Raw genomic sequence first — 27,357 nt, forward strand, 5'->3', positions numbered from 1 at the left:
CCCCATTGCCTTTAGCTATTCTGGCTTGAATGTTCTCCTAAGTGGATATGTGATATCACACCAGATTCTGCTATTTGAATTATACAGCCATTATATAGGTTTCAGGCGTGTGACTGGAAGCAGGTGCTCTACCCTGCCAAAATACACATCTCACTGCTCCTTATTTTCTTTCAGATTATTCCAACTGGCTTTTCCCACAGGCAGATCACACAGGCTTCCATATGGCTGCTATTTTTCAACCCTTTTTAAATATGATTAAGCCAAATTAATGTAAAAATTAAATGCCACTGAGGTATTTACAGAAGAACTTGCCATGATAAAAAGAACTACCTATGAGTCATAATGAAAAAAAAGTTAAACTATTACTTTATATAAAACTTACAATGTGCTTTCCAAGCTTTATCTTCTATCAACAATGCTGGTATGTACTTATTATTCCCACTTAACAGATAAGTTAGGTCATGAGATAAGAATTTGTTGCATATGGCCACCCAGTAAATTTATGGCTAAAGAAGTGTTTGCACTGAAGTTTGCCATGCTTTAAGTCTAGCACAATGCCCTGGGAGAAACTGACTATCACTCAATAAACAGTACCACTGTAATTTATGTGGTCTTTGTTGGGTGAGGACACAAATGAATTTGTGGCAGTGAAAATTAACTTGGAATAAAAAAAACAGGAAATCCTGGAATCGATGGTCATTTACATTATTAGTTTTGAATAGGAAGGTAAGGGCCTGGCCATGTATCCTATAACACTGTTTGATGACTTTCCAGGTTCTTTTGCAATGATTCTTGGACAGTGTGCAAATAGTTATCCCTACCCAAAATGCTATATTTAAAATAACTATACCTCACCATTCCTTCTAAATTCACTATACAGTCATACCTCAGGTTACAGATGCTTCAGGTTGCGCCGAACCCAGAAGTACTGGAACAGCTAAATCACACTTTGTGCATGCGCAGAAGCACCGAATCGCAACCTACTGGTGCGCAGACGCAGCGCTGCAGGTTGTGAATGCTGTGGGTTGTGAATGTGCCTCTCGCACAGATCATGTTTGCAACCCGAGCGTCCACTGTACTGCACTTTAGCTCTAGTTTTTTTAAAAGCCCCACAATTTAAAAATATTGTCTTTTGAAATTCCCATTTGTACAGTTTATTTCTCCCTGCTATCCACCAAAGTATACAGAATTGTGACATGTGCTTGTTAAGTCTTCAGCCAACAAAAGTTCCAGAACTGGCAACCTGAGGCACATCTGGCAAGAACTCAGTCTGAGCACCATTGTTCTGATACAACTGGCACTGACGCCACTAAGCTTTCAGCAGCAGGTCCTGGTTATTTTTCCAGGTTTTCGGTGAAATTTCATGTCAGTATTGGATTATTCTGCATTGTAATTTGGTTGCAGTTTAACCTGCCTTTTTCTCCTGTTGTTTTATGTACATGTATTTCTTTTTTAATTATTAGTAGGCATTGAATGACAATTTATAAAGAAGAACAGAGGCGTTTTTGGTTTTTTTAATCACCTAGCTCTTGCTACAGAAGTTAAAGCACTGCAGGGAGGCTACTTATGAAGGCCAGAACAGAATGTGCCACTTTGGGAGCCTTACTGTAGGCATCTGATTCCAATGCAATGAGAACATGGAATATATCAAAGCAAACTGTGCAGCTGGGGCATTTCCAAGAATTAGACCAGGTGATTCACTTCACATCACTACTTTAAAAAATAACAATTCCATCTCCCAACGCTGATCGCAGATATTGCACTTTGTTAGAATTTTCAGGTCTGCACCACTGACCTTTACTGACATCCATTGCCAAATAAGGAGAAGATGCATTAGAGCAATTGGAAATAATACAATATATCTGTATAAGGTCATATTGTAGGATGCTTAAACTGATGTATATTATAATTTGATGCTTTTTAAAAGGTTGAAATCTTTAAAAGGAGGTAGGTTCTCTTGCCCCAAAAGGAGTCTCCCCTGCACCCACACCAATTCCAGCTTGTAAATATGGTGACTTTCACCTGGACAGGAGAAGTTCAAACTTGATTGACAAACTAGTTGATAACTCTTAAGAATAAGATGTGATAGCTATAAATTTTAAACATTGCTTCTGTGCAGTGCAATACTAATTTTATATACATATTTTTTGTGGCAGCAGTCAATGGTGCTCTTAGGGCTGGGCTTTGGGCAGAGGTCTAGGGGCCCTATAACCCCTAACCTTAGGTGTGGGCAAAAAACACTTTGGCTCGCCACTCACTCACCAGCTCTGGATTGAGCCTATGCTGAATGCCTGGGCTGCTATCAGTGTCTCAGCAAAACTGTGCCTCTTTGATTTTAAAGTACAAGCAAAGAAGGGAAATGCACTTTAAAATCCAAGCCATGTAGCACTATGGGGCAGCTTTGGGGAGAGACCATGATAAAAAAACAACACCCCGAAGAAACATAAGATGAACACGGCTGTATCAAACAAAAGGCTCATCTAGTCCAACATTCTATTCTCACAGTGAGCTTCAGGAAGCCAACAACAAGGACCTGGGCAACCACCATCTAGACAGATAGCTGGCATTTTGAACAAGGAAATGAGAGGAAGTGGGAAGTGAACTACAGTGCATGATTAAGTAGCATAGTTCCCTTCCCACATTCTCTCAGGTCCACTTTCTACCTGTTGACTAAGTGAGGAAACAGACACCCTCAAACCAGTGTCATGACATATTCATTTTCCACCTTAGTATCTAAGGTGAAGAAAGGGGAAGATATTATGAGATCACCGGGGTGTGGGTGTGGGTAACACTTTAGCATGTACATAAGATAGTGACCCTGTTCAAACATCATGGTAAACCACTAAGGTATACATTTATTGGCTGTTTGTCTCCTTTCTGCTAGGATGAAGGAGAAACACATTATGCTCAGACCAGAGATCATGGCTTCTTTCACTTCCAACAGATCACCATCTGCAGCCAAGTTTTGTTCTTGGTTTAATGAGCATGGTTTCTTGAGAGTGGAATAAACTATGACGCCTAGTTTGGATGGAACCCTGAGCCAGGGTGGTGGCTTTTCTCCGCTGATTTAGAAGGAGGCAACCAGTTCAGACAAGTGTGTCCATGGTAAATAATTAGCCATGGCGTACTCCACAACACAGGAACCAGGTCAATACTCCATTGTATTGTATTTACAATTATGGAGCCAGTCAGATACATATTAAGACAGTAGACCTTTCAAAAACGCACCTCAAGCTTTTATGGTCTCTCATCTTGAACAGTAACCCTTTAAAGTTTTAAGGTGATGATTACATTTAGCATAAAATATGTCAATGCAGGTCAAAGATTCCCCACTTGGTTTTAAAATCCACTTCAAAAATATTCTTTCCTGTCACAATCGGCCTTTTCGGCACAAAGATGTGACAGGAGGCCTTTTTGTTTAAAGCACTCTGAAGATGCATTTATTATTCAGATAGGTTCTCTCGGGAGAACTAGAGATGAATAGGAATACATTATCAAACTTCATCAGGAAGGGAGAAGGGATGTGCAAAGCAAGGTAACAGCCTATCAGCTGTCATATTTCTCTCTCTTAGATGCAACCAATCAAAATCACAGCCTGCTCATTCAATCTTTTCAGGAGAAAAGAAAAATAATTTGCAAAAGTACTCCTGAATTAATGACAAGGAGGTTTATTGGGTCATCCCTCTCGTTGACAGCAAGCTCCTGAATCTGCATTAGTCAATCAAGTGTCAGCTTTGCTCTTTTTAGCTTACCTACAACTTGTGACTGACTGTACCCACAAGGGAAAATACAAAAGTAAACCTTACTGTTGTTGGGGTTGTTCAATTGTCAAAAAAGCCAACTAAGGAGCAGATTATTTGCAGGAGCAGCAACTATTGTAGCATGAACACCCCTCCCCTCTAAACTTGAGGGCATTATCTTTTTTAAAGTTAACACTGACTGTGAATTTTTCAATTCATCAATATAGATTGAATTGCCTAGATATATGTGATCTTTACTCAAATTGAAACTCTTCAGACATTACAGAAGGCTCTCAATCTTACCTCAAAGATAAATTTGGAACTTCCAAAATTTGTCTTCTGCTTCTGCCAGAAGTTATCAGGCTTGATTATCAGGGCAACATGAATTTCTGCAGGGAAGGCCTCCTGAAGAGTCTTCAATAGGGGCTTGATCAGGTCCCACTTAGACCCCCTCATATCAATGATGACAGTAAACCCTCGTTTGCAGACATCTTCACTGTAGGGATAAAACATGGGATAAATAATGTGCCTTCAGGAGCACAGGGTATATGACGCACAGAAATGTGAAGATGCAATCACACACAAGTGTCACGACACTTGGCGTGCTTCTTTTCTGATCCAGGTGTGTCAGTCCAGGTGGTCCTCCTACTAAAGATCTCCACTTAGTGTTATCATATTATTTACTTGAGAATTTTGTTCCTTTCCTCAGTTGTTGCCATTATGTATGTTTCTTTGAGTGTGCAATCATTAACTTTCAAACGAACCCTGTGACATAGTTTATTATAATTCCCAATATAAAGCATAGATTAACTGGTTTGTCCAAGATCACACAACAAATCCTTGACTCAGATAGCATTTGATCCTAATACCTTTTTCCAAAAAAGTCCATAAATATACAGTGGTACCTCAGGTTAAGTACTTAATTCGTTCCGGAGGTCCGTTCTTAACCTGAAACTGTTCTTAACCTGAAGCACCACTTTAGCTAATGGGGCCTCCTGCTTCTGCCACGCCCAGAAACTGCCCAGAAAACTTTGGTTATAGGGAGACATATAAAGTATATTATAAAAAAATAAACAAAAATACTGTAAACATTGCCTGGAGAAAAGACTTTTGAACCAGGTCACAGAAAGGCTCATATCTCACAACCCATTTTTCTCAAATAAGCATTTTAAAGTATTTTTGTGTTTACATTTTGTTTACATTTTGTTATGTCAGTAAGTGTGCTCAGTAGACTGAAATAAATCCAATAATAGCTACTTGGTTCTTGAGGATGTGGAATTAGGTAACTATGGAAAAACTCACATCAAATTTATCTTTCTACAGAATTGGCCAAACCTGATGCTTTCCCAGATAAGAAGGTGAGGGTGGGCTGGATACATAGAAAACAAATATGTTATGCAACCTCCTGTAAAAGAGGCTGTTTAACTGTTATAATTGTCAATACTGTATCTTTGCTGTATTGTCTTCAGTGTATGATTAATTTGTTTATAAATGATATAAAGCTTTTTTTTAGTGATGTTAGCGCAAGGACTTCTGGCTGTGCAATGAAATTTTCCCTTCCTCTCCTCTCCTTGTCTCTTGCCCTTCTTGGTTTCCCTTTTTCTTTTCTGTTTATAAAAACTTAGAAATAAAACCTGGCTGAGGATATCCCAGTCCCTGTAAGTTGGCACCTGGGCACTTGAATCAGCTAGGCTAGGCTCTAGACCAGAGCTTTCCAAATTGTGTGTCGCGATATGTTAGTGTGTCAGCTGCAGTATGTAGGTGTGTCACATGAATGCTCTTATAATGAGTTTGTTTAGCTGCTGGTTTGCTAGTAAAGCTGAATTGCTGTGTCACAAGATGATGCATGTCTAAAAACTGTGTCACAACATGAAAAATTTGGAAAGCTCTGCTCTAGACTCAAGTCTAAAGCCTGCAAGGGGGCAGGACAAAAAGGAGATGCGGAGATTGCATGAGGAGAGTCCATGGGCCTTCAGTGCCACACAACTAGAACAGGGGTAACCTGTGGCCAACCAGATGTTGTTGGACACCAACTCCCATCAACCCCAGTTAGCATGTCCAAAGGTTAGGGACTACAGGAGGTGTAGTCCACCAATGTCTGGAGGACGAAAAGTGAGCTACCACTAGAAGTTTTCCTGACATGGCAAGTTGTTACTGTGCAGTCAGCAATATGTTTTCCATTAGTGTAGTAGCTGATGTCACAGCAGCTTCACTGCAGCTGAAAACCTTATTTACTTACATATCCAAACAGTGACTTACAAAGTCACATCCTATGAATATGCAAAAGCACAAATTAGTAACAAGGAAGCTTGAAATCCCCTTTGCGTATCTTGTTTTTCAAGTTTTTAAGTGAGATGCTAATTCACATTTAAATTTAAATGCACACACTTTGAAAAAATGTGTGGAATTTGTAGCAACTGAGCTTCACTTCAGTTTTCCAGCTGCAGAAGAAGATACGAAGGGATCTGTGCCTTGCAGTAGTTAGGATCAAAACGGAGAAGAGCCTTGGTTTAAATGAATAGCCTGAGGAACAGCCAAAGTATACTGATCAAAAGTACGGGTGGGTGGAGACAATCATTGCAGGAATGCTATTTACATATTAGAGTTATACTACTATACAGACATAGCGCTGGGATAGAATGGATTTCAGAATCAAGAGCTGAGATCCTTGATGCTCAAGCTAGGAAAGCTTGCAGCATTGATAGTGCTTTATGATTATATTTTAAAAGCCTTTCATAAAGGATGGAAGTTTCATGACCTCACTTGATGCTTGGCCATTTTCTCATGATAGGCATCGCAGCACACATACATACTTTAAGCAACAACATACCCTGTCTTCTAAATACATGGTAATTAGCAGGAAGCTATATGGCTGGGGGCAGATTACCCAGAATTAACTAATGACATTTGACAAGTAGCTTCAGAGGTTGGACACTAAAATTTGATCATAACTTTGTAGAAAAGCAGCATGCAATTATCATGATACCAGAGAGTTCAGATTTAGATGAAAGACAGGACCTGGAGGCTTTTCTAGGTGAATGCCATTAACCTAATTAAAGTATTAACAGGAGAAATAACAGGTTCTCCGAAAGTGAGAGCCTAGCTTCAGGAGTGACATTTAGGTTGGCAAAGGGGAGCAGTATTTCCACCCCTGTGGTTCAGGCCAGGTGTAAGCAAGCTTCTCAAGCATAGGCATAGCCAGGAGTTTTGTGGGGGGGCAGGCCTTTTGTTAGGGGCAGAATCTCAGTTTGCTATGTATTTTTTTATTATTTCTATTGATTGGGGAGGCAGCTGCCCCTCCCTGTCCTCCCTTGGCTATGCCCATGTTCTCAAGTGCTTCTATCCCTTGTCTATACAGACTCTCAAGCTGGCTCCTCCCTGTTGCAATCTGAAACAGTAGCTCTGTCTTCATGTTCTTCAAAATTTAATTAAGAATAGCCTTCAATACATTGATCAGCTACTAAATAATTAGGAAGACCTTGGTCAATCTAGAGACACAAATGCTTTGTTACATGATCAGACTATACAGTAGTATGTAGGTATCATGCACACACACACACACACACACACACACGCACACGCACACACACACACACACACACACAAAAAAATGTTCAGTCAATAATGCCAATCCAGTAAAGTGAAACTGTAGAGTGCTTGTTTGTTTATATTATAAACTAGTTCAATACAAGTAAAAGTCATGAACAAACAAACTATAAATACAAACTTCAATGAGGTATATTTGTCAAAGCTTTGGAATTATGCATATTGTACATGTTACACATGCCTTGGATTTTTGTCATTAAAAGCAAACTGAAGATTAATTAACCTGGAACTGTTAAATTGTACTCCTACTGAGCACAGTAGCTTGCTTTGATTTCAAATGACTGAGGGTGCTGTTTTAATCTGTTTAGCTTATTAACATACAAGTCATTTACCACTTATTCACTTTCCATAGTAATTGTTGTCTGGCAATTGTCTCTCATTGGACAGACTCTCAGCAGTGTTTAAGATGAGAGAACAAAGGAGGATGGGAAAACTCTTACCTTTCATAACAGGAACATTTTTTTAAGGTTGAAGTAGAAAAAATCAAGGATAAATTCTAAAGATCATGCATGAGAAACCTATGGCCTGCAGATGTTGTTGGAATCCAACTCCCCTCAGACAACATAGCCAATGTTCAGGGATGATGGGAACTGTATTTCAACAAGAACGTGCCACAGGTTCTGCTTTCCTGCTACAGATCAATATTAGTATTTGTGAATACTTAATCTGAGTCAGAGTTTGTCCTATGGCACTCTTACCTCTACCCCACTATTACCAACAGGCAGCCCCTCATGCATACAGAATGAAGGAGCAGAGCTTCCAAAGAATGGGGTTTAGTCCTCATATGCCTTCTGTTTTCATAGATTAACCTCAGCATCCCTTATGAAAGCTGCATACTTCTAGGAGTGCATCTTACGCCCCAGCCTGACCCCCTCCTTTTCCTGTATTTTCTGGTTCATTTTTCTTTGATTGGCTTGGCTTGTAAGAGCATGACTGTCAGTTACTGAGTATGGAAACCTTGGGATATACAAATACGGTAAGCCTGCAGCTTATGCACATTTAACTTGTGTGCACTTAGCTTTATGCACTTAGCAATTGGGGGGGGGGAATAAGGTGGCAGAAAGGGGGCGGGCTTCCAGTAAAAAAAAAACTTTAGCAATCCCACCTACCCTTTTGCTCCCAATGTGTTTTTCACTATACGTGACTTTGGCTTTAGGCACAATCCCAGGGAACATCAACCCTGCATAACTTTCAGGCTTACTGTATACAAACATGATAAGAATGGAATCAGATTAGTAAGGGGTGACAGGTGAAATGTACACCTTCAGAATCAGAGTATATGCATGAACAGATCTTTATGAGCAATGATCACAAGGCAGAAAGTAGCAAATATCCAAATATGCTGGATCTACACCAGCAGCATTTAAAAGCCTACACTTGAGCACTAAGAGTTTGACAGATGTAAAAGGAGGGATCAAGGGAGGGGGGAAGAGAGGGGGCAGCAATGGGTGTGGAATTAGAACTGCTAATGTCCAGTTTAAGTTTGTTCCATGGACTGTTTTGTGTTTTCCATCACTTGAATATTTTGGGTGATCTCAGTGGCAGCAGTCCACAGGCACTAACAGGCTAAATTAGCATTTGTATGAATGATGGTAATGATGTTTTCCTTCTGGAAGACTGACACAGTAATCCTATGAAAGGTAATACTGTACTCAGGGAGGAACACACAAGCAAAAGGAGGTTAAGAGAGGAGACCAAATTCCACTGTTAATTACAGTCCATGGGCCAGAGTACACATTTAGGACTATATACTCCCTTCATCCAGACCATCATTCAACTTGCACTTGGGGGAGGCTTGCATAAAAAACAAGGATAATAACTCACTCTTCTGTAATAATCAAAGCTTCCTGTTCTCATTATCTGTTCATACTACATTGCCATGTTCACAATTACTCACTTCAAATAAATGCTCAGCTTCAGGACCACCAACATTTTTGTCTTTCGGTTTTACTTCAGTCTAAGATTTTGTTTCTTTCTGTGTGTATCTTTCCCTTTTGTTGTTTTTTTCCACACTTTCTTCTCCAAGCAACAACTGGTCTAACGTTTTAAGTTTCACCTATATCACCATTCCTTCAGCAAATGTCAAGGAAAACCAGCAGGGTGGTGCTCCCCGCACCAGCTCTCTCCCATAAATGTCATCAACAAGGGTGACCAAGGCTGTTTCAGTGCCAGAACCAGGCCTGAAGCCAGACTGGAATGGATCCAAGTAATCAGCTTCCTTCAAGCATGCCTGTAGATGGACCACCACCACCACCTTAATATTTGCCCCTGGGTGATAGTTGTTTAACGCTTCTGGGTCCAGGGAAGTCTTCCAGGAGGTACACCACCACCTCCTTTGAGGTAAATGGTACTTTCCCCCTTTCCAATGAAGCACTGATCGCTCTGAGACTCACCCAGTCAACCCTCTATGGCTAGTTTGAAGAAGCCAAGATGGGCAAGGGTCAAGAAGGCAGGTGATTGGCCACGCTTATTCAAGCAGCTTGTCTACATCCTCAATAAACACACAAGACGTAACCGTCTTGTACATCCTCAGGCTGCAATAATCTAAACTGATCCAGTATAGGTAGAATAGACAGCACTCTAGACAGTCACCACAACATGCTATCAATCACATTGACAGTTCCTTCCCCCTGTCTGTGTCAGTCAATGACAGGGAGGAAGGGCAAGGAAACTCACAGCATATGACATCATCTCATGTGGTTATCATTTCTAAATGTTATGAGGCATGGAGTGGGGACATCGCACACTAGCAATGACATTTTCAGCCATTCTTTGCTGCCAGTGCTACACTAATTCCAACTTTTAGGCACATTTCTCTCTCTCTCTCTCTCTCTCTCTCTCTCTGTGTGTGTGTGTATGTGTGTGTTTTAATATTATCTCAAATGGAACCCATTTAAAAATTGTCCTAAGAAATGTCAGATCACACAAAACATTTTTTTTTTTAAAAAAGAACCAGTAAGAACAGTGTGTACATCTGATTAACAGGTACATTGGGCAAAGACAAAAAAGGAAATACAATGTAGGAGATGAAGGAAAAGCACTCCATCCAGTATCCAATTGCCATCATGTCCAAGTATTAGTATTATGTTAACCTGGATGCCCATCTCACTCATTTTACATCCTGTCAGCATTTAGCAGAAACATTTGCCCATTTAAAGCAATGCAATTTGGCCCTTGTAAACACAACTTCTGCTGCTGTCTGCATTAAAAGTGTAGGTAAAAACAAAAAAAAGCTACTTAAGTACAGTCAATTTCAATTTAACACCTGAAAATCCATAATTCAGCTATATCTTTAAAAAATATTTTTTTAAAAAATATATTGTTAATGTGTGCTAATGCTATTAGCTATCCATTTTCACTAGCAAGAAGTAGCTTGCTCCAATATCAAACATGTTTTGAAACATTCTATTTCAATTAATTTTTCAGATATTTGGCAATAGTGATACGTATCTTTCATCCCGCATAGTTTGCCTCAAAGCTACTGACATTTAGAATGCTCTATAGTAAATAGATGAAATAATCTAACATTTTCACTATATTAACCATGAGTGGATGGCAAGCAATGTGGTGTTACTTCTTGAACCTTGAACGAACAAAAGATAAAAAAGATATATATTTTTATATTGTTGTAAACCACTGTGATATATTTTTATGATACAGTGGTATATAAATATTTAAATAAATAAATAAATAAATGTGTACAGTATCAGAAAAAATACATTCTACCAGCAGTTGTTTGGCTGGTACAATTATCAACACATTACCTTGACAACAGAACTCACATCTTTGATATATGCCACATGCCAAACTCTGATACAGTTTTTAAAATCCCCACATTAGAGATGTTTACACCAGCTTTTCTGAAGCTGTTTTCCTTCCAATTAAAACAAACAAACAAACCTACATTGTTCATACTTAAAATAAATAAAGAAGGTCATGTCTCCACTGCTGCTCTACCAATCAGAGAGTCAGCTGAACAAAAATATATGATGTGTTTGAGAATACTGGAAAAAGAAAAGAGGTTATAGGGTTTTAGATGTGTAAGTTTTTAGATCCTCACAGATTTGAGGAATGGTTATTGCTACAACAGGCTCCGCATCTAAGATGATTCTTATCATCATAAATAACAAGAGTATTTCAGGACAGTATGGTAGCCAAAATAGTGTTCTTCAGGTTTGCGGACTACAGCTCCCATTAGCCCCAGTCAGCATAACCAATGGTAAAGGATGATGGGACTTGTAGTCCAACAACATCTGAAGGTCACCAGGCAGTGATGGTCTATGCAGCCTAAAACTGATAATTTCTGCTCTTGGCTGTAACTGTTTCTTCTTTCCCAATTATATGCCTAGCAGGCAGCTAATCCCTAGCAAAACAATCTGGGAATAGAGAAGCCCTGGAGGTAGTTCTATAGTTGTGTTATATATGGCTCCTGGATTTGCACTGGGTTGCCAGGACTTGGCTCCCAACTTCTAGGGGGGAAAGGGTGTTTCTAGGGGGGAACACCAAACTTTTGTCGATTAGGATTCATCCATTTTGACATCTGCCACAGAAGAGTAGTATACTGATGGATTTGTCCAGCCCTTTGTGTCAGCATAGCATCATATTTTAAACACTTCAAGGCTTCTGCTACCCTGATAGCATGAAGGAGCAGGAGGATCTATCACAACATCTCTGTCCCATCAAACTCTTGTGTGGAATTATAATGGTTACAGTGCCTCTTCTCACTCAGTCCTCTGTGAAGTAAGCACATTAGGAAAGGATCTGGCTGCTATTCAGTGTCCAATCTTCTGTATATTGAGTGACATGTCTGAGGCAAAAATATGTTGAGTCTTCTTACACTGCAGCAAGTGGAAAGTACCATAATAAACTATTTTCATCTCCTTTCTCCCCTTTTAGTATTTCTAATTTGCTATAATATTTCCCTTTGTTTATCTACTGGAATATTGCAAACCCCATATCTTAAAGAACCAGCAGTTGCTATGAATGTGTGTGTGTGTGTGTGTGTGAGAGAGAGAGAGAGAGAGAGAGAGAGAATAAGAAATAAGAAAAATGTGGTTCCAATGTTTCATTTATTTGCAATTACTTGTTCTTTTCTTATCAGTGCCTAAATACATTCTGTTTCTCTACCAGTGAAAAAGCAATTACGCTCCCTCCCCCTCCCCCGGCAAAGAAACTAAAACTAGTTTTTCTTTTATTGGAACTAGACTTGAAAGCACCACCACCGGTGTTTTTCAGTATCACCGTAGTCAGCCATTGGAATTTGTAGTTATCATGGCCAACAGTTACTGCAAGCTGAAGGGGGCATGTGACAGGACTGTGAATGAAACAAGAATGCAGATGTGGAACTGCACAATGTCTGGATTCATTTGACCAGAAACACTGGCCAAATACCAATGGATGAGAAAGCAAAGACAAAAGAGAAAGTAAAATTCAAGTTTGGCAACAAAAAGTTAAGTTAACAGAAGACGTGCCCATGCTGTTTTCAAGGAAATAACCAAGAACTGCATTTGTCAAATAAATGCTGCAGTATCTGGTTAGTTAAGGTACAGTCCACCTACTGTTTAACTCTATATACATGTGTGATCTCAATATGACTTGAAAGAGAAACTGTTATTTCTGTGGGTTATTCCTTCTTTCTTTTTATGCCAGCTTCAGAGAGACTGAGGGAGTAGTGAGAAATATAGTGTCCTTTTAGGGTTTTTCCTACTTATCCTCCTTCTACAGGCAAGAAGGGGCCTTGAATGTAAATACTTTGTTGTAATTTGGCATAAACATTTGCTTTAGATCAAGCTGAATGACTTTGAAATTCCTGGTTGTACTCCTATAGTCACAAATTTCTAATACATGCAGAACACCAGCAATTGATACTTATTTTAAGAATATGATGATGACGACAACAACAACGAGAGAGAGAGAGAGAGAGAGAGAGAGAGAGCAGAATAAAATAAAATAAAAAGTGTATCCCATGTTACAGGTTGAAAGAATTGGTCCGAGGTGTGAAAAAAAATTCAAGACAACTGATGTACATACTATGTGGCAATTACATTTTACAGCTCAGAAATAACTTGCTTTCTTTTATTGTTCTTGGCTGCATGGCACTGCAAAATTTGGGAAATGGTAGTATTGTTACTTACCTGTCAGGTCACAATACAGTGGTACCTCGTTTTAAGAACAATCCTGTTTACAAACGATTCGGTTTACGAACTCCGCAAAACCGAAAGTAGTGTCCCGGTTTGAGAACTTTACCTCAGTCTAAGAACGGAATCCGAAAGGTGGAAGGGTACCGGCGATGGGAGGCATCATTAGGGAAAGCACACCTCGGTTTAAGAACAGTTTGGGTTTAAGAACGGACTTCCGGAACGGATTAAGTTCATAAACTGAGGTACCACAGTAAGTTGCTGGTAGGCTCAGCTCAACTTGGTGGGTCACAAGTCTGGTAGGTCTGCTCTTGATTGTCTGGTTATTCATATGCTTAGCTAATCCATTAAAGTCAAGTCTGGAGGGGAAGCATTTCTCAAGCAACTATCATAACTTTGTGGATGTGAGCCAGAAATAAAGAAGCTTTATTATCTTAACATAACGATATAAAACAGGCTGTTTTCAAGTTCCATTAAGCATACATGATCACAACAACTATTTTTTTAAAAGCCAAATCTAATGAGAGAATGTTATTATTCAGATTCTTTTTAAAACCTGGCTGATGTCTGGCAATTTGGTATCACTCTCACTTGTCCTATTCTGTTGATGTTATCTCAGATTTACTGAGTCAGCAGTGTCTGGCAAGTTCTCTCGCTTGTAGCCATGTGGATAAATATGGTATTAATCAGGTCTCCTTTCTTCTTCTTTTTAAAAAAATTAAAAATCCAGGATTAAAAGTGATATACATGTGATATCTCCACAGCAAGCTTTGTCTGCATGGCAATTCTCCTTCTAGTGAAACTTATCATGTGGTTCCTTCTGATTGATTACCACCGCCAGATGTTTATGGAGGTATCAATGGCTGCTGTGGACACTTCCTATGCACTCCAAAGGACCCATGTGGCAAGCTACAGCATATGTTCAGAGTGATCATCTGTATGCTGCTTGTCATGGAGGAAAGGTACTGTGAACCTCAATTTTTATATATTTTCTAGGAATGTTGATATGACATTGACATACTTCTCTAGCGACTGCCACCTTATTATCTCTTTCCCATCTAGTATCTCTTTCCTCCAAGTCATTCGGTAGCAATAAAAAGGAGCTTGATTGAATGAAAATCAATACAGAATTGCTACTTGCTGGTAAATTAACTGCTGGAACTCTCACGCCCTTCAGAGAAAGACACTGATGGACATGGGGCTAACTGAGAGCATTTCTAAGGAAGCAATTGAGCTCCAACTCCGGCTGTTATAAATACATTTGCTTTTGGCACTGAAAAGTTGGTGGTTATTCTGGTTATAATCTCTAAGTCTGTCACAATGGAATTTCATCATAGGGTAGGATCTAGTGCAGGGGTGGCCAACTCTCAAGAGATTGCGGTCTACTTTCAAAATTAAAAACTGGCAGTGATCTACCCCCTTTTTTTGGGTTCAGCTCAAAGTTGTTGAACTTTTTTTTAGGGATTTACAAAAAGCTTGGGGGGGAGTTCTGGTTTTTTGGGGGGTTAAAGGTAAGGGACAAAGGGGTAAAGTCACTCACAAAAATCGCTATGGATCAAAACAGCAGCACAGAGAAAGCTCCGTCTTCCCTTCCAGAGATCATACAACAATGGAGGGTGGGGCAAGGAGGCATGGCAGGAGTCAGTTTTAGCAGCGCTAAGGAAAGGGAGCCAGAGATCGACCGCAATCTACCAAAACCTCACAGGGATTTACCAGTAGATCGTGATCAACCTGTTGGACATCCCTGATCTAGTGGAAGCATGAAAGCCCATGCTTCCGGGATAATAAATAGACACTGTCATAGTGAAGGAGAGGTTAGAGGGATGTAGTACACTGAACTTGGATGTTCATCTGAATGCATTTGCTGCAACCTTTAGCACACAATGCACTGTTTTTCAGCATCAGAATTTCAATATTTCTTCTTATCGTGATCATTCTCCTCCAACTCCATGAAATCACGGGCAATAGGAACTGACTAGGAAATGGGAATTTTTGTGATGGCACATTTTGTTATTCTTTTTCACTGAATGTGGACAAGTGGGGTAACACAAGTTGCAACATCATCACATAATAAAGACATTATGGCAGTGTTTGCCATCTGTAAAATATAGACAAACATGGATTAACATTTTGGGTTGACTATCTATCAAATCCCAAAAACAGGTGTCAATTTTTAGCCACAGCAAAAAGAAAAAAATTAATGGGTGATTATTTTAGACTCAATTATACGTCTGCCTTTTTGAAATTCAAATTAGTGTTATTTAAAAATGTGTTAGCATTTTAGTACATATTAAGATACAATTCAACCCTGTCCCAATGTGTTTTCAGTCTGAGGAACATGAACGGGGCAGGATTAAAATGGAGGTCCAGGTCTGATGTAGGAGAAAGGAGGATGTTGATAGGTAAGGCCAAGTCAACAGCAGCAAAGCACAGACTAATGGATGGTGATCCAGGAAAGTTGCATGCTTTGAGGAAAATCATAAAAAACAGAGGTAACAGGCTTGTTGGATCAAAATATGTAGAATATAGGACTGCACACAAAGCTAAATGCACTTCACCAACTCTCTTGTTTTGCTATTCCAAGCAGGCTGCAACAAGAGAGAATGTTCCTACATCTTTGAGTGCTAAAATATTACCTGACTCCTGCCTGCACTACAAAATCTTGGTATCACAAGCCTCAGTGGAATACTGCCTTGTCCCAGTAGGGTCAATCTGCATTTCTTATGTGCCTTCAAATTGTAAAGTCAGAAGGGACACTGAGGGCCCTCTAGTTCAACCCCTTGCATAGCAGGAATCCTGTCCACAGGCATCCCTGGAGTGAGCTCCAACCACCAACCAGACGCAACGGCCTATTGTGTCAACTTGTTTCATCGCATATATCTAAACACCAGGCAAAAACATTTCTCTTCAACCAGGTATTCAGCAATTAGCATTCTATGGCTTTTTAAATGTGTTTGTGGGAGTGGGGTTAGTGGTCTGTGTTTGTTTTTCTTCTATTATGTGTTTTGTATTCTAATTTTGTATTTTTCTGTTGTGAATCCCCCTGGGATCTTTAGATGAAGGGCAGTACACAAATTAAATAAATAAATAATAAACAAACTATGGCTTACCAGGAATGGACAAGCATGTTCATGCACTCTATTCAAAATCTCACCTTCACCCTCTTTCCTTTACTGTGCCAATAAAAACAACCACACCACTGTCTTAGCATTGTGTATGAACCAGAGGTTGTGGGTTGTTTCTCTCGAAACAAACCATGAGAACAAGCCAAGAACAAAACATGGTTTCTGGCCAGTAAGTCTTATTTTGTTTAACTCCAGCTTACCATTATATATAAAACAGGCCAATGAAGTTAACTCAACAAGCTTTATTTTTTCTTGCTTTGTGGGCATACATGGCTTGTCCAAATGGACTGTGAAAAGTAGAGTTTCAGTAAGTGGGAAACATTTAATTCGCACAAACAGGCCTAGGGAACATGTTTGACATTTTGTTTGGGTATAATTTCAAAGTATAACTAATGAGGAAGCTAAAGCAACTGCCAGGATTTGTTGATGAAGCTCAGAATGTCTGCAGGGAGCAAACTTAACTATGCTTTAGTGAATGCCTCTCAACAGGACAATTTTTAGGCATTTAGCACCCTGGGCAAATAATTAATACAGCATGTTTTCGCTACTTGGATCCATTCGCATCTACATCCAGGCGACTCTTCCCCACTAGCCTGTCCACCTTTCCTTCCCACTAATTCCAACTAATGTCAGGATGTGAATTCTTCGTGAAACTTAATGCATAGAAAAATACTTCAAATATGGCAATCTCTAATTTGATCACTGAACACAAGGTTCAGTTTCTGTGCATCTACTAGTATTAGAAGCAGTAGTACAGTAGCCATAGAACAAGTCGTTCTTCTATCTCTAGACAGCTGTTTCTATAGTGGGATGTCAACAAAATTATAAATTACATTGCAAAGCTCAGCACAGTGTGGTCAGCTCATAAAACCTTATAAATGTGATTTCAAAAATCAAACCACGTTCCCATTTCCAATGCTAGAGTTTTCATACTCTATTCTACATATGTGCTGATTTTATACAAGGAATCTTTACAGTTCTACGCATATGCTTGTTGAATAGTGCCACATTCTGTTTTATTCTGCTCACAACTGAGCAAATGCATCCATTCTTTTCCTCTAAATGCAGAACTTTGTGAGTATTTGTAAATTGGGCCAAAGGGCTGAACTGACTTGGAGGATTTTGCTGCTTTTCCAGAATCAAAGCTTGCCATTTTTAAATTAGATTTCTAGTTCATTTGCTTGTAAAGCTATCCATTGCAATATAATATAATGCAAATTTATCTTGCTGAGTTTCTGTAGCCAGCCAAAGAAAAACAGTGACAATTCAAAAACATTAGACATTCTTCACTTTAAAGGGCTTCTATTCCCCCCCCCCAATATTTTTAATTTATTTTGGATTAGTTCAAAGAATCACAGAACTGTAGAGCTGGAAGGGATTCCGAGGGCCATCTAGCCCAACCCCCTGCAATGCAGGAATCTCAGCTAAAACATTCATGATAGGTGGTCAGCCAACCTCTTATTAAAAATCTCCAATGAAGGCAAGCCCACCACCTGCCAAGGGAATTTGACCTCAGGCTCCTAAAGTTGCAAAATATAAATTTGTTTAAGATGAATTAAAATATGTATACTGATCATCATCCCATGAATACCACCAGGATATGGTTTGTTCAAACTAACTTTGGTTATAACAAGCAATAGTTCGGACATATAACAGAACTGTGATTGTCCTTAAAGCAAAAGCAGAAGATTGCAAACTCCTTTGCGTGCAATGGAACAGTAAGGGAACACAATGGAACACATATGCCTGAGGCCTGCAGTGACTTATTCCTTAGCCAATAAACCATTGTTTATGTGATCAATTGGAAAGGGTCAGACTGACATTATTTTCTGCCAGATATTCTTATCAGGGTCTTCACAAATGCATTTTTTGGCAGAAAAGCATGATAAAAATACTTTAAAAGATAAATAATCATTTGACTATTTTCAGATAACTAGGCTCAAATTTTGACCATGTGCTGATTCATGTAACTATTACAACCCACCAAGTGCTATTCTCTTCCCACAAAGACTTTTAAATAGAGTTTGTGTCAGGGCAACATTTAATGGATTGTGCTCTTCATTTCAGAGAAGAATTCTGAAAATAAGGAAGAAGAAAACCAGTCTCTGAATTCTCTAACAAAAGAAGAGAGAAACAAATTGCTACTTGATTAAAAGGAGTCAATTTCTGGAAATCAGGGAAAGGCATTCCAAGAAGCCAATACCCCATTCATTTGAGACCAAAACAGAAATTATTCCTGTTGAATGCTTAATTCACCCCCCCTCCCATTATTTAGGAAATATTGATTAAAGATAACACAGGGCTTCTGAAATAACTAATAGATTTCTCCCCAATTATTAGATTAAAATTATACTGGAGTAACATAAAGGCACCCTGAAGGTTTAATAGAAAATGACCAAAAGATAAGCTCGATCCCATCCTTTTTACTCCCTAGTATTCTTGATTCCAAACTTTCAAATAATCTTAGTACTATTGAAAACATTTATAAGATGCAAATTATTTGCAATTATGCTTCATTGAAATCTCAGTGCTACTTTTAAGTAAAAAGGTTTAGAATCCTAGTGTCAATTGCAGCTTTTTATGGTCCCAAACAACCACCACTTCCAGGTTCTTCCTAACCTAAATATAATGCCATTTGCCTACAAGACTGTCATTCAGGCATTGAACAAGACTTCACAGTATTGCAGGAAAGGATGTTGGCACAGGCCAAGCTACACACCCAGGAGCAAAACTAATAACTGGAAAGAAAACAAACTCTTAACTGGTAAGGCTAGGGATGAAGTGAAGTTAGAAGTATTGTAAACTGAGCTCTTTTGCAATGTCCTTACTAAATTTTGGGAGAAAGTAGCGGAATATGTAAATATTACTGTGAAGGGGAAAACTAAAATTTTCAGAGGAAATTCTTGTGAACTACATTCCTACTATATGGAATTTGACAACTGGACAATGTAAATGGATTCTTCATGCTCCTACTGTGGCCAAGAGACTAATAATAAAGCACTGGAAAAATAAGTGTTCAGCTCCATCTAACCAATGGATTGAAGGTATGACTACACTTGCAACTTATGAACAGATTGCTTACAGACATAGACTTACATGGACAAGTATAATGATATCTGGAATGCACTTATATTAAATATAGTAGGTTAAATGTATGTGTGTGTGTCTGAATAATAACAATACTATCAATGAAATTTATTGATTTCATGTATCTACTGATTTATTCATTTTATGGGTCTATGATCTGGGGTATTGAACTTTGGGTAACTTAAGATGGTGGGCAGCAAATGTGGATTGGAGCTAAAGTTAGCTTTCATTCAGAAGTGCTGTCACCTGTGCATCACTGAAGAATGTCTGGAAATCCAAAGGAGGGCAGTGAGTGCCACTGTCACTAAAGCAGTGGTGCCAGCAGAGAAAGCATGTGGTGGTCACCACCACCCTGCCCTGGCACCTGATCTGGCAGCAGCATTTTTCACTATTGTCTTCAAATGCCTGCTACATACATGCTAAAATTCAAAGATTCCTGCTCTGCAGAGTACTCAGCAAACCATTTCAGATTGAAACTCCCATATGAACCATGATATTGAATAAATTTATTTCCCTTCCAATACCTGTTCTAGCCAACACTACAAATAACACCAACAAAATAAAAATGCTTTTAAAGCATTACTAGTTCTTCAAACTATTCTAAGCCACCAGAAAACCTTCTGTAAATGGAAAATGCTTGATACTTTTCATGTGGGGAGAAAAATCAGATGACACCATTAAAGAAAGCACCAAAGATCCATTAACTTTACCAGTTTCAACTCACTTATTAATGGGTCCTTTTGATGCATGTGCATTGCCAAATCATGACCTGACAAAGGATGCCAGATATCTAGTTACCCAAATTAGTATGAAATCCCTTGTGTTATTTTAAAAACATATGGTTATTTTTATATACATAATACTATTATAGTCTCTCCCTCCCCACCCAGGCTCTAAAAAAGCTTCCTTTATTTTAGGATCATGTAACAGAAAATAAGAGCTCCAACATTTAATCCTTATCAATCAACAAAAAGAATTGCACACTACTTCTAGTATGACCTGCTAATACACAATATACTTTGAGCTCACCAAGAAACTGCTTGAAATTAAGCCAGGGCAGCACTTTATATTAGTAAATTTTGCCAACTCAATAATCCGTCCCTAACCCAGAAACTTGATTATTTTAATGGGCTCTGATACCTTTAAATTGTCTCAGAAAAGAACCTCCAACTTCTCAGTCTGTCTAGAATACCTTCTGTCATTGCTTTCTGAGTCTTGGATGCTCCCCAGAGCTGGTGAAATATTTGAGGATGTTTTCTGAGGACAAGTAAATGTAGACATATATAAAACATTAGGCCTCAGAGGTATCATGTGTTTCCATCACAGAAAAGTTGAGAATCTTGGCTCTCAGACAGGCTGATGTATTCAGCAGAAAGATAAATCGGGGTTGAGACAGAATATTACCTTTGCCATATGGAAACAAGATACATATAATGGAAATTAAGAGATTGCATAGGCCTAGAATGAAAATCTTTTCCCTTCCTTCCTTCCTTCCTTTGCAGATGTCTGCATATGACATACCAGAATGATACCTGGGAAATGAGGCCATGTATCCACTCGGCTACTCAAAAATCTCTTAGCAGCTAAAGAGGAGAGGTGTTGGTAGACTGACATAGTGGGAAGCTTCTTTTTATGGCTGTTAAAGGAAGAGGAAAAAGAGAAGCCTAAGAATTCCCAGCAAAGTTATATGGAACTCTAGGCAAAATAGTATGGTGTAACTGAACCTCAATACATGCACAGCGACTAGAGATAATTTATGTCATATGCAGAGAGATGGAGAGCTGCCAACATTCCTCTGATCATTCCTCTTATAATTTGAAGTATCTTTTTAATCAGATCTAACATCAGCACCTGGCACAGTAGAGCTGTTGATGGGGTTTCAGCATCCAGGTATGCCCCCCTTCCAGTATCCTGGGTTCACACTGTGAGTTTACCCAACACTAAAATTTGTGGGTAACTATTCTAATTTTCCGCAATTCCCCCATCATAGCGTCACTCTGGGGTACTGTGAGAAACACAACTTGCTTATACTGATTAGATATTGTTGTAGACATGCCAGGACCTTATGGTGAAGGACAGCTAAGAAATCTAAGAAATAATCATCTCTGGGATATGTGACATAGATTTCTGTTGTAAGGCAGTGGAAGTGGAAGAAAAGAACTAATGAGTACAGTGGTACCTCGGGTTACATACGCTTCAGGTTACAGACTCCACTAACCTAGGAAAAGTACCTTGGGTTAAGAACTTTGCTTCAGGATGAGAACAGAAATCGTGCTCCGGCGGCGCAACAGCAGCAGCAGGAGGCCCCATTAGCAAAAGTGGTGCTTCAGGTTAAGAACAGTTTCAGGTTAAAAATGGACCTCCGGAACGAATTACGGTAAGTACTTAACCCGAGGTACCACTGTATTAGGAGTTTCCCTGGATTAAGCAGAGTCTGAGTGATGCTTTATTGATAGACATTTGTAATGAAATACAGGTACAGTGGTATCTCGGGATGCGAACGGGATCCGCTCTGGAGCCCCGTTCGCTTCCCGAACGGAACGCAAGACGGGACGGCACGTATGCATGTGCGCGGGCTGCCGCTACCGCGCATGCGCGTGACGTCATTTTGATCGTCTGCGCATGTGCGAGCGGCGAAACCCGGAAGTAACATGCTCCGTTACTTCCGGGTTGCCGCGGAGTGCAACTCGAATGCGCTCAACCCGAAGTGCATTCAACTCGAGGTATGACTGCAGTTAAACAATATCGTTCTGCGGGCCTGTTCAACAAAATGTTGGGAGCATATAGGCAGTTTTCTCTTTGATCCTTTTTTAGAAAAATTAAATTTCTGATTGCAAAATCTGGTGATATATTGCCTGGTTGGTCTAATAAAACTTATAAATAATACTTAAAATATTGCGAACTGTGTTTTAGAATTCCTTCCTCCTCCTCATTTATCACCATATTCCTGCATTGATTTCATACTGTTACACTGTCCACAGAAATATACTACTTGTGCCATTTCCATTAAGAGAGGTATCTGGGGTCAATTGCTAGACAGCATCAATGAGGATAATAATCTGCCTCACTCTGTTGCTTCAGACAGAAAGAAGAAAGAGGAGACTGTTAAAGTAAGGTCAATATGATAAATTATAGGGCTTTTTTGCTGAAAGTGAACTTTCTTTTTCCCCCTGCTAGTGCTGTTTAAACTAAAATAACCCAATCCTAAATAAGTAGTTTTCCTAATATTCCAACTTCTGGTTCACAGGTCTAAACAGATGTGCCAATCCTCTCCATTTGACCAAGAATTCCATTTTAGCCAAGCCATTCCCACTTGCCCTATATACCTTATGTCATATATGAAGTCAGATGCTGGGCAGGCAAATACACAGCTGGGACCAAAAGCAGTGTGCAGACAATGTACATCATATGATCAATGGCCCTTGAAAAGCCCTGTGTATAGTGCATTGTGTGACTCTTTGCAAGCCCTGATGATCAACAGATTGCCAGGTCTTCAAAGTGCAGCACAGAGCTTTCTGCAAACACTGATGATTAGCTGGACTTCTCCTCATGGACTAAAATTCCATCTGGATGCATAACTTAGCAATCAGGTGTCTGTCTTGGCCATGCAAGATTATGCTATATGTAGCTATGTTACCACTGATTTACCATGCTCATGTATTGTTTCATGGGTGAGCTCAAAGTTCAGTGGTAGAGAACATGTTTTACATGCACAAGTCTGAGGTTCAATTCTCAATGCTTCCTGCAAAAGCAGGGATACATAAACTGGTGTCCTTTAGATGTTGCTGGACTACAACTCCAGTCATACTGACTATTGGCTATGCCAGCAGGGGCTGAAAGGAACCGGAGTCCAACAACATCTAAAAGTCCCAACTTAACAGAACTCAAATTGCAGGGCTCAGAAAGACCTCAGCTTGAGACCTTGAAAAGTCACTACCAGTCAGAATAGACAACACTGAAGTCGATGGCCTGATACAGTATAAAGTACTTATGTTCATATGTAACAACAGCCAGATCTAGCTATAATTTTATTATAATATAGACAAACAAACAGCAGCATCAAGTGTGCATGTCACTATCGGAAGTTGACTTACTAGAATGGATAGATTAGTGGTAACGCCTAGAAAGACTCTACTAGATGGATATTTTCCTTACCAGCTCAAAACACAAATTCCTAATGTGATAACACCAAATCTTAGCTAGCCCACTGAGTTGCACTCTAATTTATATACATCTGCAATACTAGCAATACAGTAACTTCCTTAAGGACAATCAGTGAAACACTTTACACACACACACACACACACACACACACACACACACTGAACTGAACAAAGTCCACAGATGAGACTTGTATGCAAGCAAAGAAAAACCAAATGTTACAAAAAAAAACACGTTCATAGAATCATTCCTCCCCAACACATAAAGACCATAAACCAAACTCTAGTGTCCAACACAAGAACAAAAAAAATTAGACAAAAGAAACATCAGGAGTGCATATAAACAAGGGGGTTCTAATCATTCTAATCATTATAGTCTAATAGATAAGAATGTCAGCAAGGTACTGCAGGCGCACACTTAAAAAAAATGGTCATGGTATTCTTGTCCACCATTACCCTCTCTCTCTCTTCTGCCCCAAGGCAAACTGGAATAAAACTCCTTAAAAAGCCAGAGAGTAGTCTGATTATAGGATGGAAAGAGAGGAACATCTGTCAGTGGACATAATGAGGCTATCATAATGCGGCTACCATAGAGGAAAATAAGAGTTGTAAGATCAAAGAAATGGCAAATGCAGAACTAGGCAGCTACTGGAGGCACTGGGTCACTGATCTTCTCTTTCTGTGTTTTTTAAAAGGAAATGTACCTGCAACAAGTCATGCAGTCATAAAATGGGACACAGTCTATTAACTGGCTGCTATCTGAAAGTACGACACTATAACATCCCATTGGGTTGAACAAGCAACAGGGTTTAAAAGTGCTTTAGTTGAGCTAGAATATATATACCCAAACTATTTAACATCTTATGCTGAGCAAAGAAATGTTACAGCAAGCATCTCCAATTGATGTACCTGAGGAATAAAGTATATATGTGAAAATAATCTATTTCCACTAGAACCCAAGGGGAAAAAATTTAAAAAGAAAAAATGTGCTAAATGGTTAGGTGTGGGGCAAGTGCTTGTGACAGAGATCTATGTAGGAAAGTATTAAGCATCAGATTTCTAAGCCCGCAGTTCACACAAAATAGGATAACATCGAAAGGGGCAGCTTCACTGCTACGCTATCAGGCATGAGATGGATGACTAGTTGACATTTATTCATGGACATTTGACCTACTGCCCTCTTATCCTAAGGCACATTCACGAAATATGGTCACAAATAACACTGAATGGTGAAAGCTAGTGTTGGGGTTTATTAAAGAGCCTCAAAATAAAAGTAATCAAGTAATGACAAAAGCCATTCCAAGCAGACTGAAAGCAAAAGTTTCCTCAGGAAATTAAATCTGAAGGTTTATTGCGGTGTGTATAACCTAGCTGCTAGATCTCTCAGCCTCCAAATATCTGCTCTGCTAGTCTGATTTAGGTTTTATTCTTATTCAGGTTTAAGCTCGTCCCACATCACCAGGTAACTATGGAAGTGTGACTCCTTTGCTATGCTAACACACAGCTAGATCAATCTCTGAGTCTAGAGATGCCTCCACATAGCAGTTTATCGTGAATTTGTCAGCCTGTACCTTTTCTTCATTTAATCAAGTTTTCCCCATACCACAGAAAATCTAGTAGGTAGAAAGAACTCATTTTTTGAAGATGGAGTGGAGAGGGTGTTGGCGTAGCTCAGCACAGTGTAGGAGTAAAAAAGACCAGGGAGAAACAAATCAGCTGCAAGCTTCCATCTAGGAGCCCACAACATTTGCACACTTTACCATCTGATCCACAGATGGTAAGTGAGAACACAGTAAGAACCTTTGCATGTCAGCCAAAGCATTTAGAGAGCGCAGAAAGAACACAGCATATGAGGGACAGAGGTTCTTAGATCCTGGCTGTCAGGATTACATAGCTACTTTAATTGAGACACTTATTACCATCACAGCAAGCAATCTGAAGTGTAATTTAAAATAATTCAAATTTTATTTGCTGCTCAGAAGAAATTCACTATAATTATTGGATAACTAGAATAGGAAAAAGACATACCTCTGGCCTTTGACACCTGCAGTATATATTCTATGGCCCACCCTATTCCTGTGATTGTAATTTGTTTTAAACTATTGGTAGTACTGTATTTTTAAATTGCTATAACCTTAGAATCAATGGGTAGGAGGTTTTAGAAGTGTTTCAAGGGATATCCATTTTAAACAAAATGAACATTCATTCTAGCCATTCTAGAGCTTATATCTGTGTTATATCTGTGTTATGGATGTAAGTGCAAAAACCACATTGAACATTTGTGAAAATGCCAAAAAGAAACCTCCCCCTCTGCTTTTTCAATTTTGCACGCACAGAATGAAATAATCTGTAAATGAATTGTGCTGTTTTCATACATGACACACAACCAAACCTAAATCTCTAGCCTTTCAGTCAGTTTCTGCTCTGTTCTCATATGGTGCCATGAGTGTGTGTGTGTTTGGCCTTATTTGGCTGCCTAAGATATGATTAGAGTGCACATGAAAGGCAGAGCTGCTGTTTTCTCTGGCAGGGCATACAAAAATGTACCAAAGGCAAATACTTGGAAGTGAGCAGTTTGCCAAGAACATATCCTCCCCACCAATGCATTTCTTTTGAACTTTTACCTTGGCACGCTAGCCAAGTAAGTCACAAGTTTCCGAAGGTCTTCCTGCCTTATTCTGTCGTGATTGCTGCGTGCTGGAAATGTCAGGATGGGACCTCCCCGTTTATCACGGCCACCTGCAGGAAAATAACGGGTTGTTAGAAAATTAACCAGGAAGCACATTACATTATATGAGCCAAGCTGACAGACTCAAATGACTGAGAAGCAGTTTCATCATCAATGTTTCCACTCACTCCATACTACTTCAGTGGACATGCTGGTGATCATACATAAAATGGGTTACAATGTGGGAGTTGCCTTATGCTTGTTGCCTTATGCTCTACAAATCTATGAATTTGTGCCCACAGTTCAAGGGTATACACAGCTTCACTGGGCTTGCATTACTCACACATCCCAAAGATTCTAGAGAAGCTACAATACTGGCAGAAAAGACATTAATTGGGGGAACTGTCATGCGTCATTCACTCATATTTTACAGGAAGACCAAATGAGGATGTTATCCAGTTTTTATCTTGACACATTTAGCCAGCGATTGTTCTGCTTTCCTCAACATAGTTTTTTTTTTAAAAAAAGAAGGGAACAGTTGTGCAAACTCCAGAAATATGCTGTTGTTTTCCCATTTTTTTTAATGGGGGAATGATTTTGATGTGTGCTGTGACATTTTACAAGGTTGAGTCCTATGCCTCTTCACACAACCTTTAAAATATGTTATTTAGGAAGTTTACCACCAACAGGGAATATTTGTTTTTCTGTGATTTTTGAAGCAGGCTCATAGTTTTAAAGCTCCTTGCCTTTATGAGGAAAAAAACACACACAAAAGCTGTTCCAAAAATTTCCATAATGAGCAGGCATTTATTTTAAGTTGAATTATAGGTTACA

General features: G+C 39.3%; 1 protein-coding gene across 20 annotated transcripts in view; it reads right to left on the reverse strand.

Annotated features, from left to right (window-relative positions):
- The window catches only part of KALRN (kalirin RhoGEF kinase), a 512,792-nt gene that overhangs the window by 239,977 nt on the left and 245,458 nt on the right, over nt 1–27,357 (reverse strand). For 19 of the 20 annotated variants that reach the window (XR_014541086.1, XM_083583660.1, XM_083583665.1 and 16 more), the window contains 2 exons: nt 26,480–26,594; nt 4,044–4,236 (listed from right to left, as the gene is read on the reverse strand). Coding sequence is in view for 19 of the 20 variants with exons in the window: in XM_083583665.1 (XP_083439791.1) it covers nt 4,044–4,236; nt 26,480–26,594 (308 nt within the window). In the remaining variant the exon portion in view is untranslated. Of the gene's footprint in view, nt 1–4,043; nt 4,237–20,835; nt 20,852–26,479; nt 26,595–27,357 lie in introns of those variants that run through there. The other variant, XM_083583661.1, reaches the window with a different exon arrangement.

Source organism: Podarcis filfolensis (assembly GCF_964270895.1).
Source record: "Podarcis filfolensis genome assembly, chromosome: 1".
NCBI classification, from domain to species: domain Eukaryota; kingdom Metazoa; phylum Chordata; class Lepidosauria; order Squamata; family Lacertidae; genus Podarcis; species Podarcis filfolensis.